This window comes from Ambystoma mexicanum, chromosome 3p (assembly GCF_040938575.1).
Source record: "Ambystoma mexicanum isolate Mex_15411 chromosome 3p, UKY_AmexF1_1, whole genome shotgun sequence".
In the NCBI taxonomy this organism is placed as follows: Eukaryota; Metazoa; Chordata; class Amphibia; order Caudata; family Ambystomatidae; genus Ambystoma; species Ambystoma mexicanum.
This window is the reverse complement of record NC_090925.1, coordinates 189,194,482-189,211,943: the sequence shown is the minus strand read 5'-3', so window position 1 is coordinate 189,211,943 and position 17,462 is coordinate 189,194,482. Positions and strand designations below refer to the sequence as shown.

General features: G+C 47.5%; 1 protein-coding gene across 1 annotated transcript in view; it reads right to left on the bottom strand.

Moving 5' to 3' along the window:
* The window catches only part of LOC138580226 (centrosome-associated protein CEP250-like), a 1,782,457-nt gene that overhangs the window by 179,001 nt on the left and 1,585,994 nt on the right, over positions 1–17,462 (bottom strand). Inside the window, exon 30 of the mRNA XM_069650593.1 lies at positions 12,577–12,732. Within this exon, the coding sequence (XP_069506694.1) occupies positions 12,577–12,732 (156 nt within the window). The remainder of the gene's footprint in view (positions 1–12,576; positions 12,733–17,462) is intronic.

The window sequence follows — 17,462 nt, the reverse complement described above, 5'->3', positions numbered from 1 at the left end:
TACAAAGGTGCCGTTAGGACAGAAAGCGGCCAAATTTGGAATTTGTCAAGAGTTGCGAAGAAAGTAGATGTCTTAAATCATCCCTGTGATATGTCAAAAGTGCAACATCTGCTGATGTTATATTTGATATTTCCATTTAATTTTTATGTTAATACCCAGTTAAGTTATGTTTCATTTGTTATTAATTTTAGGGTTTATTCAGATAAGAGGGGGGATGTGTTGTATATATGGGTTTACTGTGCTAGGAGAATGCCAAGTGTTGCCATGGGGATGATGAGCATTTTTTATGTGGTGTCATTGGGCTGTGCATGGTTGAGGTCACAATTCACTGCTATGGAACTTAGGATTTGTTATGTATTGTATTTCGGCAGTTGGAGATCTGATGCTGTCCTGGTTGGGGGTCTCAACTATATGTCCGATACGTGTCCCAATAAATCTGCTTTTATCCTCACCTGGTGTGTCTTGCCTCACTACATGCTTCATACACCCACTTTGTGCCCTAGGGTAATTTGTTAACCCTGTATTGGTTTTAGGGGGTAGACTGGTTGTTAGCAAATATTTTCATGTTGCTGCATTGCCTCCATACACATTAATGTAACACCCCAACCGTTTGCTACAGTAAAGATTGTTTGCTTTACTTACCTTGCTTAGCTCATCTGTTTAGCAAGCACTGATCAGTCCCCATCAGTGCAGGGGGGCTCTGTCCTCCATTAAGACATTCATTTTATGTTTCACACTGCACACATCACCTTACTGTGAATTGTGACAGGGATACTTTGTATCCCATTCTCTTTATTTTTCATAACTTTATGGCCACTTGCATGATGCTGGTGAGAGGGGCATGGTCTGAAATACCCTGCACCAGAAACAGGCGAGACCATTATTGAAATCCCCCTGACCCCACTATTATGATGTCTCCTCCATGAGTAGCCAGCAAGGACTGGACATTGGTGTACGTGCCCGCTTGAAGGGATGGAGGCGCATACACTGATATTATGCAAACCATCTGGCCCCCAGAGCAACCCGTTGACCAAATACCTGCTATCCGGATCGCTGACCACCAAATAAACTATCAGTAGGAGGGGCTTCCTTACAATATCACAACCCCTCTGGAGCCCCTGGAAAACCTGGCATTCTCGAACACGGCATATTTTGCTCTCCCCAGAATGGTACCCAAGCAAGTGCATTTCTTGTAGTAGCTCAATATCAGTTTTGTGTGCGTTTAGGAAGTTGGAGACCAACCCTCACTTAATTTTGACCAGTAGCCCACTGACGTTCCAAACCACTCACCCTCCCCACCCCCAAGCATCTGTCGGCACCTCTGAAAAAGAAACCGGAACCAACTACCAAGTGCAACCACCCTATGGGTGCATGCCAGGACGGGGGGGGGGACAAGATCCCGCTCCACTCTGGCAAGAGGAAACACACTTTCCCATGCTCCACCAAGCCAATGGAACCCAGCGGGCTCAGGACACTAACATCCTGCCCTCAATTATTGATTCTGGTGAGGGTGGCTTCATCCGCTCAGAGTGTCAGCTTTGTTGCGTTGCCCCTCCGACGGGTGACCCTCCCCCTCCAGCCAGTCCCATGTCTCTGTCGGGTCCGTAAAAAACATTGTTCCCTTGGGGCCCAACGCCTGCAGGGTCGCTGGGAAGAGCATGGCATATTTATAGTCCGCCGTTCTGAGCAGCCCTCTGACCGATTCAAACGACAGCCTCGCCTTCTGGACGGCCCTTGTGAAATCCGGGAATATCACCACCTTCACGCCATTCAACTGGATGGGACCGGTTTTCCATGCAGCCTACAGGATAGCATCCCGATCCGTATAGTTGAGTAGCCTGGCAATCACCTGTCGGGGTTGGGCACCCGGATGGGCCCTCTGTTCGGGACCCTCTGAGCTCGCTACACCGAGAAAAAGTGTGATAGCCCAGTCAGATCCATCCATTCCTTCAGCCAGCCCTCCAAGAATAGCTCCATGGAAGTGTGCTCACTTTTTTCGGGCAGGCCTCGGATGCATATGTTGTTGCTGCGAGCCTGCCCCTCTGCATCCTCCGCCCTTTGCTCTAGGACTTTTCATGAGGTCCGCTATATCCTTCTTGACCGGCAAATAGTGTCTTATATGTCAGAAATCCTCTGCTCTGCTTCTATCATTCTTGATGCCATGTTATGGAAGTCTTGCCTTAAAAGCCCCACATCCTCCCCCATGGCATCAATCATTTGTTCCAATTCTGCTCTTCACCTCCTCCGTCACAGCCCCCACAGGGGAGACCGTGCATGCGTCCATTTTTGCTCGCAACCTGGATTTTTTGTTTCCTTGGCCATGGTTCCTATAGCCTTCCGATGGTGATCTGTGGAATCCCTGGGCCCCACGGGCAACCCTGTTCTACCACCCGTTCAGTGGTGCTGCTGGACCCACCCTCAAGGCCCCCACCATCTGTCCTGAGTTCACACAGAATCTGACCCAAGTTACAAGGGGTATGGGTGCCATGGCCTCCTCACAGAATACAAACAATCTAGCTCTCCGCCATAAACTCTCAGCTGAGGTCAGTAACACCGTTCCTGGCATGGACAGGCTCATCTGCCCCTCAGGGTGTGGAGGGTGTCCATTTAGGGCCGAGTTTGCCACTCTTTCACCAGCCTGCTTTGATTTAGTCCAGCTTTACAGCTATGCCATCAACCCCATGCCCACACATCTGTGGGTAGCCTCCACCATTCCCTGTCAGCCTTACTGGAGAGGCCCCCCGGGAGTAGGGGCAGCCAAAGAGGGGGTTCAGCTGGCAAGGGAGTACTGGGCAGTTGTGGGCCATGGCCTTCCCTCCTAGCGGTCCCAACGCACTCCCTCTGCCTGTCTGCCTCTGTACGCTGCAGCGAAACCTCCACCGCCGTAGTGATCACTTCACTGGTTCGAGCTGGATGTTGGGGGGGCGGAGGCGATCTCTCCCCGCACCCCTGTGGGGCCTCTTGGGGCCTCCCTGTCTCCTGAGGCAGACAGAACCTGCACAAGTCGCCTCCCCCGCAGTCCTCTCCTCTTCCCAGTCGATCGCTAGGCTGTCATCAGGCATGCTCCGTCTGCTATTACCCCTGCTGGGTTGGTCGCCCATCGTACAACCAGTTGAGTGTCCAGAACACCAGAATGTTGCGTGGGATTCCAGCCAGCCCTCCTCACCTCCAAGCCTGCTCAGTCTTTCTCCTACCTGCACCTTCAGGAGGCTCCTGCCTGCGTCGGCTTCATGCTTGTGGCTCCCGCATAGGCAGACCTCGGGTCGTGATGTTGCTCCCCGGCTCGCGGCACGGCCACCATTTTGCCACCAGTCGCGGTCACCAACTTTTCACTTTTCCTTTGTGGAGAGACACCATCCACTTCTATAGGGCTCAATTTGCTCCCCGAGCACTACAAAGCCCCTCACCACTTTTTAGCACTGTGGTACGTGGTCTGGGGGTTCCAAACAGCCTTGCAGCAGTCTTGCCAGAGAGGAGCAAGATGAGGACCGTGTCGACTCCATCACGGTGTGCAACACGCCCCTGATGATTATTCTTTTGGGTCATCACTGGTTCAACTCAATCAGTGACCGATCCTTCCTGAAATGGTGTTTTCAGGCCACAACACTGTAAATACTTACCTTTGGGGTCCCCGGTTAGTGAGTTGTTCCTGATACTGATCTTAATTCATTTAAATCCTGCCCCTGACCATTTTGAATTTCAGGGCTTTCGTTTTTCATGGTAACCATGAGGTTGACTTAAGATGGCGGTCCGCCATCAAGAGTCGGTGGGGGGAGGGGAGTTCAGGGATGGGGGAATGTGCTTGAGGTCTGTGGTAGAATACCCCTGCATGTGGACTTCAACTGCATTTTCCATATTGACTTGCCTTGGAGGCTGTGTCCTCCTTGACTGCATTCTGCCCTTGAGCTGCAGGGTCTCAAACCAAGCCCTGGATCACTTCTTGGGGGTCTTCTCTGCTGTCCACTGGAACTATTGCTGCCATCTCTGCACCTGTGGGGAGCAACTGTGACTTGCCTGCTTTTTTTAATCACAACCGCATGTCAGCCTATTGACTTAGTTCCATTGATTTCCTACGGAGCACTTTTTACAACACAAACTCCTACAAGTGATACTCAGGTTCTTACCTAAACGGCAACATTTTTCTAGGGTCTTCGTAAGGTCCCTGGAGTTACATAAATGTAGGCCTATATTTTCAGTAAGAACCCAGGATTTATTAATACATTTAAATCTAGGTTTTATACTCTTGCTTTAGGGTATACACTGTATGTTTTGTTTCCTGCCCTGGCCCTTGTGATACTAGATGGTAACCTAAAACATATCCTGGACTTTAGTAGTTTTCCTGGCTTCGCTGGACATTGTGTTCCCCTAATTTACTATCTGTACCTGTTTTATTACAGAGCTCTATGCATAAGTTTTCGGTGTAATATATACAGTGTCGAAGGAAACCTGTTCCATGTGGCTTCTTCGATGCAAATCATGATGGTATTACTGAATGTTTTGTTTGGTTACAGGTCTACCCTTACTCGCCTCTAAAGGTCTGGAATAGGGATTGCGTTTTAGGGTACAGTGCAAGGCCTTAACTGGCCATTTACTGTTTTTGTTTTAATCTACATCATGCTCAGTTGTATGAGACGTTTCACCTGAGTTTCTAACACAGATATTTTATGTGTGACAGTGTAATAAAAGTATATATTTTTCAGTTCACTGTGGTGTATTCTTTTGTGGGGACTACTGGGAATAAGTGTGCCTTCCTGCTAGCCTTGCACCCCTGAAGTTAAACCTGACTGCTCTGCTACAGCGACCATTGGAGAGTCTGGCCTTTCCTTTTGGGTGGGACACTACTCTACTATCAGGTTGGTTGCCCACCCTCAAAGGAGGGCTGTGCAGAAATCTCCCTAAGAGGTCATATCAGGGGGCAAGGACGACCAGTTTCTCAAACCACACTAGCAGGAAGGATCCTGACACCAGGGGCCTGAGATGCCTTGCATATCTTTTTTGGAGGTGTCAGCAACAGCTTTGTGAGGAAGATGAGGCCAACACAAATGACGGAAGAATTATAGACACCACAAGCACACCCTCAGTCAAATATGTATTAGGAATAATAGATGTGGAGAAGAAACTAGATGTAACTGAAGATGTACTTTAAGGTGCAGGGGAGAAGGATGCAACCTTGACACCTAGGTTGCGTGATATGGAGACAATACAAATAAGTTCCCTAGTCGGGAACTCACGTCCCCTGCACACTATCTTTTGTATGGAAAACCAGACCAATAATTAGTAATGTTCAAAACATGCCTTAAATGTAATTATCTATATTTTCAGAAACAGAATATTTTTGAAAGAAAATTTCTCAATCAAACAATTTTAGGTCACAAGAAACCATCTTCTTTTTATTCATGATGTCGAAGTCAGGAGGGGCCCAACGCGTTTCGAGTGTAGCACACTCTTCATCAGGGGCAATAAGTGATTTCTAGAGAGAAATTACAATTGTACTTACATTGATAATATGACATAGTTTTTTTTAAACAATTTTGACAATATATACTCAATACATTAGTATCATAAATCTGTCTTTACATCATCTTTGTATTCGTAGTGATCACTGTATTCATCTCTAAACATTCGTCATAACCATTTAAATACTCTGGTGATAGAAATATGGATGTTATTAATTATGAAAAGATCCTATTTATCATACTATTGGAAAAAATAATAATAATTGGTGAATAAGTGCTCCTAAATGTGACGGTAAAGTGGCTAAAGGAAAGAGATATTAATATGTAGATGACTAAACTAAAAAGGAAGGCACATCAAAGTTTCTAACCTTGTGTTTTTAATCTTTATCAAGCGCTGTCAACACAAATGACTCCACTCAGTGGAGCCAGCTTTACCTGAACTCTCAGAGTTGCTGAGTTTGGTACAGCACTAGGTTCTCATTAACTGAACAATGCATTTTAAAATACAATCAAGAGGACACCTCCCTTAACCTCGCAATTGTTAATGCACATTTAATCTGGGCATGTTAGACCAGCTTAAGCAATGCATACTTGAAAATAGGTGAGCCATAGAGATGCTAGCACACAAGTTCATAAAGAGAGCTGAGGTCCCACGTAAACTGATTAGCCATCCTCAGTATCCAGTTATTTATTGCAAACAAAACAGAGTGGTACGTTTCAGAGCGGACCAAAACACAGAAAAACAGTGCAAACATTAATTAAATAAAGTGCAGTGGGGTACGGGGCTAAAATGGGTCGGGATCAGGTTGGTGTTAAAAGGTTAAATAAATAAGGGGCTTGGGGAGGGGAACCCTCCAAAGAAAAAAAATCATTCAGTGTTTTTCTGTTTTGTCTGCGATAAAATGTACCACTCTGTAATTGGTGTCCAGTCAAAGGATCGAATCCAAAAGGGTTGAATGCAAAAGGTGAGGGTCAATAGGATAGAAATCAAAAGGGTTGATTTTTTTTTTAATTATATATTTTTTGGGGGGTTTTCGTTTAGGTAAAGAAAGTGGGTTTTACCACAAAAACAGGGGTTGGGGGGAATCCAAAAAAACAAAAAAAAATGTAAAAAAAAACTATTTCGAACCTTTTGTTTTCGGTCCTTTTGACTCGACCCTTTTGTCATTCGATCCTTTTGATTCGATCCTTTGACCTATAACCTCTGTAATTGTGGTCGGTAAGATCACATATAACCGCCATCCTCTTTCGCTAGTCTCTGTGGATTGTCTGCTAGGTCCATTGGCCCTCTTGAAGTGCCGCCAGAGGCACCAGTCCACTTTCACGAGGCCTCCATGCATTACATCCTTCGTGTTGTTTTATCTTGCCCAGCTGGAGCACCGATACACTGCGCTGGATTAGAGCGATTAAAGGGTTTGCACCTTGAAGCCCCACACAGGCCCGACATCCACAACCACCTTTGCTCCCAATTGTGACGGAATGCTATCTGCAAGGTTGAAATATCCTGAGCTTTTTGATGTTTAACCACTTAAGTGCTAAGGACGGTGCTCAGTTGTGGTTGCGGGGAGCCCCGGCAGGGTCTCCCATCCCTGCCCAGCAGGAAAAACTAACGCGGCACGGCCAGAACTCCAGGGAGGGGCAGGGACCCAGCCGGGGCTCCCCGGGACCACCGTTGGGCTTTAAGATGGTCGACCCACATGGGAGAAAGCCGCTGGACTTGGGGGTGGTCGACCCACATGGGAGACAGGCACCCAAGGTCGCGGACATCAACGCCGACTGTTCTGGAGCTCTGGCTGGGCTGTGTTACAGTTTTTCCCTCCGGGAGGGATGGGGACCCTGCCGTGGCTCCCTGGGACTCCCGACCCACATGGGAGACAGCCACTGGGCTTGGGAACGGTCGACCCACATGCAAGGCAGACGCCAAAGGCCCAAATCTGTAGGTTGTCAAGAAGCAAAATAGAGTATGATTTTTTTTTTCCAGGGCATTTGGTGTACCCACACGTGAGGTACCACTTTCATCGGGACAACTGTGGGAACGTGGGAAGGTACAACATGTGTTGTTGCCCGCGTGTTTCAGTGGTTTCCTGGTCACAAATGTCTCAAGATTGTGTTTTTCCCAACATTTTAGGCTTTGCTGGGCATTCTGGGTAATAAATTGTAGCGCAACACACACAAGTGAGACATTTTTGGAATCCCATGGGTCTTTTCAGAAATGCATGGGGTTCCTGTTTTCCTTGGTGGCTGCGACATCCCATGCCCAAGTGTGTGGGTTGTTCACAAGGCCAAATCCAATCTTCCCCAGGGAGTTTGGTGTACCAGTGACTTAGCCTTTTCCCTTTGCGCCCAGGTAAGTGCACCCACACATGCGAGGTACCATTTTTATCGGAACACCCGTGGGAATGTAGGGCATGTGTTTTCTCTTGTTTGTGATAAAGTTTTTCATAATTTCTTACTGCCCTTTGTTACACAACCCTTTCATTTCCCAAATGTGCCCTACATTTAGTGGCTGCTTTAGGCACTGTACGCTTTTGTGACCTGCGCAAGTCACCTATCCTTCAAAAGGTCTGCCTGTGCGCTTTCAAAATATGTACGCTTGGCATTCTTCGCCACATTGGTTTTTTCAGATGCTAATTACGTCAGTTTAGGCCGTCAGCATAAAATACTGTTTACCATGGCTTGGTTTTTAGCTGGTGGTATAGCTTGTTTTGTGAAACATTACGAAAAGGTTGTGATTTCCTCCCTAGAAGAGTCGGGGGGGGGGGAATGTAGCGCTGCATTGATTTTCTGAATATTCATTGAAGCCATTACCTTACAAGTGCAAAAATGTCCAGGACATACTTTTCTTCCTTCCACTTTTCAAATGTTTTGCTAAACTATTGGAATTAGGGGTACATAGTTGTTGCCTGACCTCCACAAATGACCCCTTCCTGAACTTGGAATTGTATCTACTTTTCAGAAACGTATGCCTTTCTGTGTTCTCATTGAGCTTTCCTATCCTCATCTTCCATTCCATGCAAGCGAGTCCTATTCAAAAAGAACAATTCAAAAAGGGAAGAATCATCTTCCTCCCACAAAACTGAAGGTACGCTTAGGTAAAATATATATATATATATTTTTCCACTCAAACTGTTCTTGAAAGCTTGTAAAATGGCGAATTAAAACTGACAACCTTCTGTTCCTAGCTCTTTCAAGAAAAAAACCACAGGCTTCTTTCTACATAATTTTATTGGCATCTTCTGAAAAAACACTGTCACTTTTTTGTTGTTTTCTCAGACCCTCCTACAGCAAACCTCGAATCCTTGGGGGGTGGAGGGGTTATGACTGCCTACATGTGGGACGAAAAGGGTGCACATTTGGGCAGGATATCAATTGTAACAAAAATGTTACAACGGATTGAATGTGACATATCAAAATGTCCAAAAAAGGGCTCAGCACTGGGAGGGAAACCCCATATCAGTTAAGAGGTTAATAATAAATTGATGCAGATTATTTGGCTTCTGAAAGTGGGATCCGCTAAACATACCCCACTTTCATAATGCTCCTGGTCAAAAACTAAAATGCACACATATACCTTGATGTGGCCATCTCTCGACTTCCCCAGTCGCTGCCTTGCAGTTGGTGCAGGCCAGGCTCGAAGGTCATGTGTGTATTCTCCTAAACACAGCCGCTGGAACCCAAGTTTCAAGCAGACGCAGGACTTTTTTCTTTATTTTTAACTACATGCAACTCGGGGAAAAAACATCATAATTGTGCACCTCAGATGTCTGGTGGAAATATAAGCCATGTATGGTTATGACAAGGCTGTTATCGAAATTAGAGAATTATAAAGCCAAAAGCATCTGATTTAATTTTATAATCAGCTTGGTGTGCATTGACTCATTTATGACAGGGCCTAATGTGTATTAAACAGTCAGAACTGGGTGTACCCCCAACAAACATGTGTCCAGGCAAAGAAGGCCTCTCTTTGACCCCTGAAAAGCGTTGCAACCTTCCTCCAGAGAACAGGAACCCTCCAGAGAGGTGCCCTGGGAGCTGGTACTTTAAGGACAGCCCTGTCACTCAATGGCCACCTCACCCTGGGGTCCTGATTACTAGAGTCCTTTTGATGTAGGCAGGCAGAGGAAAGGGTAAGTGTTAGAATAGCCCAGGAGTGAGTTTCAGAGCAAAAAAGGGTTTCAACTTCCTTCCCCCTGCCCCATTTCCAGCAGACCCTGGGTTTGACATGGGGAAGGCAAAGGGCGAACATTACAGAAGCCAGGATTGGCCACTTAACAACAGGCTTGCTGCAGACCAATCTGCTGTAGAACTTTCCCTATATAAGGGAGATTGACAATCCCCTTAGTTGATTCATTGCAGGAATACCCCTGAGATTTCACTTGGAACGCAGCTGGGGATACAGTCTGCTATAGAAGTGAAGACAGAGAGCTCCAAGGAAGAGGCATGCTCTTCTCCCTAACCATCCCATGGACTTATTTGCAATGACCAACTGGCTGGGCAAGACCTACTCCAACAGACACTGGTACCCAGGACCCTCCTCATTCGAGGTGACCGAACCCTGCAAGTGCTCTTTACAAACATTCCCGGTTGTGAAGGATAGAAGAAATGACTCGCCTTGCTGTGGTGCCCTAGCTCTCGCTGCATCTCCAAATCACTGACACTGGTTTGGGGACCTTCGTTGCCATGAAGTGTCATGAACCCAGCATTGAGAGGGGTTCAGTGCAGGCACGTGTCACAGAACTGGAGGCTCCTATAGCACTTATGGTACTTTTAGTGCCCAGGAGACTACACCTCTAGACATCCCCAGCATGGCAGGCGCAACGCTGACATCACCAGGTACTGAAAATAGAGCAACAGCACGCCAGTCACCGCTGCTCCATGGTTTCTGCACTGTCTGGCTGTTCCGTGTCCTATTTTCCTGGTTTCCTCCGGTTTAATCCCCTGCTCCCGCTGCTGCCTATCCCTGCTCTCCGGAATGCTGCAATTCTATCTTGTACTTGAATGGATTCTCAGTTTGGACTGCTTTTGATTCACACACTCTGGCCCTCTTTTTGTTTTTCTTACAGATGTTGACCAAGGTTGTTAGATTGTGAGCAGTGTGTGGTCCTTAGCCTAACTAGTTGCAGGTCACTCCATAGTGGCCCATTTTCTGCATATTTTATCAATATGTACCCTCCCTGATACACCATCAGACAGGTAATGTATATACAGAGGATGCACATCAACAGGTAAGGAATACTGGTCTCCAGTTGATTAACCTTTGCTGTATTTTCCTTCTAGCCAGGGAGAGAGCCTTGTTGGTTTGCCTCCCAAACTTCCGCCTAAGACCAGGGTGTAGCAATATGGCTTTACCTACTTCCCCTGTGCAGATGGGAGACAAGTCTTACCCACTCGTGGGAATCTGTATTATTAAACCCCAACCAGGTCTGATACCAAGCTGCTGCAAGGGAACTGCCTGAGTTATCGCCAATCTCGACATATGCATGCCTACATTTTGAGTTTCACTTGATGCCAAAGCTCTGCTGTCACTGCATCTGAGATCTGTCGAATCTTCTAGCATCCCCAACTTTACACCACCCGTTTGGTTACCAGCCTCTTCGAGCTCCAAGACATTGCTGCTGCAGTATTGCAACACTATTTTGAGCAGGTAGAGTCCATTCGCAGATCAAGGCAGCTCTGCGATTCCATGCATTGAGGCTGCCGAATCTTCCAGCGCCGCCGACTCAACATAGACTGCCATTTTGCAGAATACTAGATCCACAAGCCATCGCTGCCTTCGAACTACACTGCATCATTAGATCCATTTGCCACTGCTACCGACTCAACCCCAAATCTAAGGTATTCGAAGAAGCCCTGTCCACCTGGTCAAGCTTAACTGACCCTGTTGACTTTAAAGTCCCCTCTTTCTGTATCTCTTCAAAGACATATTAATTAACTTTGCACCCAGTCTACCCCTTTAATTTAAAGTCTGTTTTCTCTTCAAGATATGGGCCAGCAGTGTTTTTATTAGTTACACGAATTAAAGATCCCATTGGCATAGAACCTTGGTTTGACATTCTTTTATTTTGGTACCACAGTACTATTGTTGTTTAGATTGCTTGCATACCAGCTCATACGCCTCCTGAAAATTATAGCCTGCCCTCAGCCCATGTTACGAAAAGAGGATAAAGGTAGTACGAGTGTCTTGCAGTATCTGTTTGACCTTGGGATGTTTGCTGATTTATTACTAGTGTGGGGCTGAGTAGGTGCTTTAGACTCTACTTATCTCTGTACTGTACTCCTGCAGAGCAGTAGTCCTTTCATCCCACCCATGAACCATGCGCCTCCAACCATGAGGTTGGTTGCAGGACAATTGCCACCAATAAGACCTGTTCCTCATTTGAAAGCGGCTCACCACCAAACCTGCGAAGGACAATGGAACAGAGGAAGCAATGTCCTGGGGGCAGCAGAGAGAGAAAGCGGGAATGCTGCAGATTTGCCTCCCACTCACCGGAAGCCCCTGACAGATCCTTTCAGCACTCACAAGCCCACAACAGTATTATGACTATGGGGTAAAGTTCCATGCCAATTGTTAGGTGCAGGTGAAATCCTGGTAATCCTGCCAGGCCAACCACAGGTAGATGATAATTTCTCAATGTCCCGATTTGCGGCATCCTATTATCTATCACTTTGTCCTTCCTTACTACCCAAAGGCAACACTGTAGCACAGAATGGGAGCTATTGGAATTTGAACCCCTTGAAGCACGTCTAAAACAGCTTGAAAATAAGGACATGCTATTGCCAGGTAAACTGAAATATAACAGATTCATTGTTGGATAAAAGGAGCTGTTTATTCTGTTGATACTAAGAGGGTCTGAACAGTAGGCTTTTATGTAGATATCTACCAAAGTGCATAGGCCATAGGTCATTTTTCCATGTATGCATGAGCAATTGATACTCTTCACTTCTGCTTAAATAAGTGGCAACAGATGCCCTTCCCTTCTGCAAACATCACCAAGGTACAGAAGACATTTTTCTTTAAACAGTATGACCCATAGTACCCTCTGTGACAAGCCCACCTCACTATCAAACAGTCCAGGCCCTTGTTCTACCAATTAGTGCCCTATGTTCCACAGATGCTTACCCGTTCCAGAGTCTCCTTTAGTTGTATGTTCGCTGCTTCCAAGTCAAGCTTTTCATGCTCCAGGGTGGCCACAGCACGTTGAAGCAGATCCAGGCGTCCTTGCAGCAGTGACTGCTCCTCGGTGAGCATTAGTCTTACAGGATCATGCCCTGTGTCCTGAGCAGCAAGTAAATAAAATTGGCTTCAAGTTGTAGTTAAATATTGGAGTTCATAAAATACCAACATTTCACACCCTGAGTCCTCAAATCACTTGATTACGTCCCCAAAATAACCTTGCTTGAATATATTAATGTAGTTGTTCTGGTGTGCCTCTGAAAATATTTTCCTATGGACGCTTATGACATCCATCAGGAAGTCAGATGAGCCCCTCACGGGAAACCCTGCCCCAATGCAAGGAGCATTTAAAAGAGTGAATTATTTCTGTGTAGCTCCACGGCTGTGGATGTTCTTTGCAAGGCCAATGGGAAGACTACAATCAAAGGAACTTCCTGTAAAAATATCTAATTAATGTGAACACATACCTTGTCCCTTTTCCCACGTAGCATGTACTTACCACATGTCTCCATCCGGAATGATGAAAGCAACACTTGGGAATTGGTATGAAAGTGGAGTATGGTCGAAAGCAATAAAAGGGATCATATTTCATATTTTATTTACATTTACATAGCGCTTTACACCAAAGCATTGCAATTACGGTACATGGTAAGTGTTAATGACAAAACTGAAAGAAATAAAATCATGACAAAAGTATGTAATCCTTGAGGTAAGAGCGAAACAGGGAGTAGGATGAGAAAGAGCGAAGAGAAAGGGGAAGCACGTTCCTGTGGAGAGGTGCAAGTAAGGAGAAAGGGTGAAACCGAGGAGAGGCACAGGGAGGAGGCAAGACAATACAAAGAAAATTGAAGGGAAAGCAGTCCTACAGCTAAGTGGTGTATTGGCTACTTTTGCTCCCTAAAAATAGGTAAATACTCCCAAAAAATAACAATAGGGAGTAAACAAACTCCCAACAAAAAACAGGAAACGGACACTTAGAACCACGTGCCCCTGCTCTCACACGTGCAGCTCCATGGATGTTTGGACCAGTAGTGCATGTGGTACCACAGAAAGAAATACAACTATTATTATTAGTGCCGGATTGTAAGAAGTAAACCTGTGTCTTTTAATGTGCATGAATAACTAAGTGAAAAGAAATAATTACTACTAAAAATAATCTGTTTTCTAGTTACAACATAATTGTACTTGCTTATAAAATACTCCCATTGTGACTTGTACTACATTTGTACTCCCTAAAAAGAACAAGTTACTTTCTTACCTGGTAACGTTCTTTCGATGGGATGGTCCGACGACGTATTCCATATCTATGACATGTAATCACCACAGCTGTGCTGCTTCGGAAACTTTTTTCGGCGTCTGCGTCCTGCGTCGATGCGCCGTCGTCGAGGACCTCCTCCGACGTCCGACAGCATCCGATGTGATAAGTAGGACGCACGACGCCCGTAGCCTCAGTTGTAGTTTTTTCCCCCAGAACGTGTGACATTAGTCAACTGCCAGTCAGACACAAAGCCTTGCGGAACGTAAGCTGCAATCGCAAAAGAAATTCTGCAGCGGGGAAGGCAGGGAGGGAGCGATATGGAATACGTCGTCGGACCATCCCATCGAAAGAACGTTACCAGGTAAGAAAGTAACTTGTTCTTCGAGGGGATTGGGTCCTCTGACGTATTCCATATCTATGACAGACTCCCAAAGCAGTACCAGAGCAAGGAGGAGGGAAAGAATTTAGAATCAAAATTTAGAATTGCCAATCAAATAGCAGAGCAAAGGACCGCCTTGCCAAAGGCCAGATCCTGTCCTCGGATGGAATCGAGGGAATAGTGACGTACAAATGTATGTACTGAAGCCCAGGTGGCTGCATCACAGATGTTGCCAATAGGAACACCCCTCTGCAGGGCAGTAGATGCAGCCATACCCCTGGTAGAATGGGCCCGCAAGCCAGCCGGTGGGTCCTTATCCGCCAAGCGGTAACACTCCGAGATGGCCAAAATAATCCAGCGAGACACAGCTTGCCCCAAATGCTTTCCAGCGTAACCAATAAAGAGTTGATCGTCCACTCTGACCTGGGACATGCGTGAAACATAAAAGCTTAAAGCTCTCCTAGGATCAAGCCTATGGAGCCTCTCCTCTTCCTTACCAGGATGCGGAGGAGGATAGAATGCCGGAAGAACAACCTTCTGGGCCAAATGAAATTCTGTCACTACCTTCGGAAGAAAAGAAGGACGAACTCTAAGGACAACCCTGTCCTTGTGAAATACAGTGAAGGGTGTTTTAACTGAAAGTGCCTGTAACTCACTCCCTCTGCGAGCGGAAGTAACCGCAACTAAAAACACAGTTTTCAGAGTTAACAGCCTCAAAGGGCAAGAATGTAAAGGCTCAAACGGAGCACCCATAAGAAACTTAAGAACAAGGTTTAAATCCCAACCGGGCACCAGGAAAGGTGACGGAGGGAACACATTAGTGAGCCCTTTCAGAAAGGAACAAGTTACTTACCTGTAACTGTTGTTCTCCAGCATGGGTCTGGCATGGATTCACATGCTCATGAATATTCCCCGTCGTCAGGCTGGGAATCCTCGGTAAAGAAAAAAACAGTATCAGTTTTGTTTCTGATCTGTCTTTCGTAGTAATAACCAATCACTGATCTCTGGGTCATACTGACCACAGCCAATGACTGCCCTCTACCTAAGCCCCGCCTCTGGCAGCCATCTTCAGATTTGGTAGCACGTGAAGTGGCAGTATGACCAAGAGAAGAGCCGCAGAGGGGTAGGCGGGAGGGTTCGCATGTGAATCCATGGCAGACCCATGCTGGAGAACAACAGTTACAGGTAAGTAACTTGTTCCTTCTCCAGCATGGGGTCTGGCATGGATTCACATGCTCATGAATAAAGAATACATAGCAGTACACACATGCACAACCACGGGAGGTGGCAAAGGCTCAACATTAAGCATTGCATCAAACTCAACATTAAGCAAATCTTACCTCCTCACCAGGCTCACCTTAGGCGAACAGGTTGCGCAGCACTGCTTGGCCGACCCTGGACTCCTCCCTGGAATCCCGATCGACGCAGTAGAATTTCGTGAAGGTGTGCGTCAACCTCCACGTAGCAGCCCTGCAGATGTCCAGCAGGGGCACACCAGAAAGGAACGCCGTGGTAGCTGCGATCGCTCTGGTGGAATGGGCTCTCGGACGGCCAGGCAGCGGTCGGTTTGCCAACCGATGACAGTACATGATACAGCCGGAGAGCCATCTGGAAATGGAAGCCTTCGAGAGAGCCTTCCCCTGATTGACAGGTCCAAAGTTCACAAAGAGTTGTGATGTCTTCCGAAAACCCTTTGTGTGGTCCACGTAGAACTTCAGCACTCTAGCCACATCCAGCGAGTGCAAAGTCCTTTCAGCCGGCGACGAAGGCGACGGGAAGAAAACAGGCAACACCAAGGGTTCGTTGAGGAGGAAGTCCGACGGCACCTTGGGCATGAAGGAGGGGTGCGTCCTGAGCACCTCCCTCGTGTCGTGAAAAGTCAAGTACGGGGCCTTGCAGGAAAGGGCCTGGATCACTCCCACCCGTCGTGCGGAGGTGATGGCCACAAGAAACGCTGTTTTCCACGACAAGAACTTCAACGGAGCCGAGTGCAGAGGCTCGAACGGAGGTCCCATGAGCTTGGTCAGCACCACATTGAGCTCCCACGCCGGGGCCGGAGCCTTCACCGGCGGGAACGATTTGAACAGTCCCTTCATGAACTCTTTCACCAGACGATGAGACCACAAAGACGTCCGCCCCGTGGTTCTGGTGTATCGGGAGATCGCAGCAAGATGAATCTTGATGGACGCGTGCGCCAGTCCAGCTTTGGCCAGCGTCAGTAGGTACGGCAGTACTTGGGGAGCCGTAATCCGCAGAGGGTTAATCTTCTGTGCGTGGCACCAGACAGAGAACCTCTTCCATTTGTGTCCGTAGCATTTAAGAGTTGAGGACGCCCTGGCCTTTGCAAGAACCTCTCTGCAGTCGGCCGGTATGTCGTATCCTCCAAACTCTAACGCTGCAGGAGCCAGGCCTGCGAGTTCAGCGACTTCGGGTCGTGATGGAGGATGGCGCCTCCTTCCCTGGAGAGAAGATCCGCGTCCACTGGCAGCTTGATTGACGGGGACGCTGACAAGTCCAGAAGGTCCGGGAACCATATCTGCCTCAGCCACGCAGGTGTGCGAGGATCATCCTGCACCATGACCTCTTGAGCTGGTTGATGAGCCGAATCAGCAATGGTAATGGAGGGAACGCGTATAGAAACAGGCCCTCCCAGGGGAACGAGAAAACATCTCCCATGCTCCTCGGCTGGGGAAACCTGCTGGCGAACCTCTGGCACTTGGAGTTCGTCGCCGTCGCGAACAGATCGATCTGGGGTCTGCCCCACCGTCGGAAGAGGCGGTCCACTAGATCCTGTCGTAGTTCCCACTCGTGGCACGAGCGCAGCTCCCTGCTGAGTGAGTCGGCGATGGTGTTTTTTATCCCTGCCAGATGAAACGGCACCAGAAACATCCCTTGGGCGACGGCCCAATGCCACAGATCCTGCGCCTCCCTGGACAGGGCTGGGGACCTGGTTCCGCCCTGTTTCCTGATGTAGAACATGGTGGTGGTGTTGTCGGTGAAGATCCTCACCACCTTGCCCTTGAGGGACGGAAGGAAGGACCTGAGGGCCCAAAACACTGCACGGAGCTCCAGGACGTTGATATGGAGGGACTTCTCCGTCGGGAGCCAAAGGCCTCTCGCGTGCAGATTTTCGGTGTGCGCTCCCCACTCTTCCAGGGAGGCATCCGTGGTCACTGTCTCCTGGTGGCCAGGGGG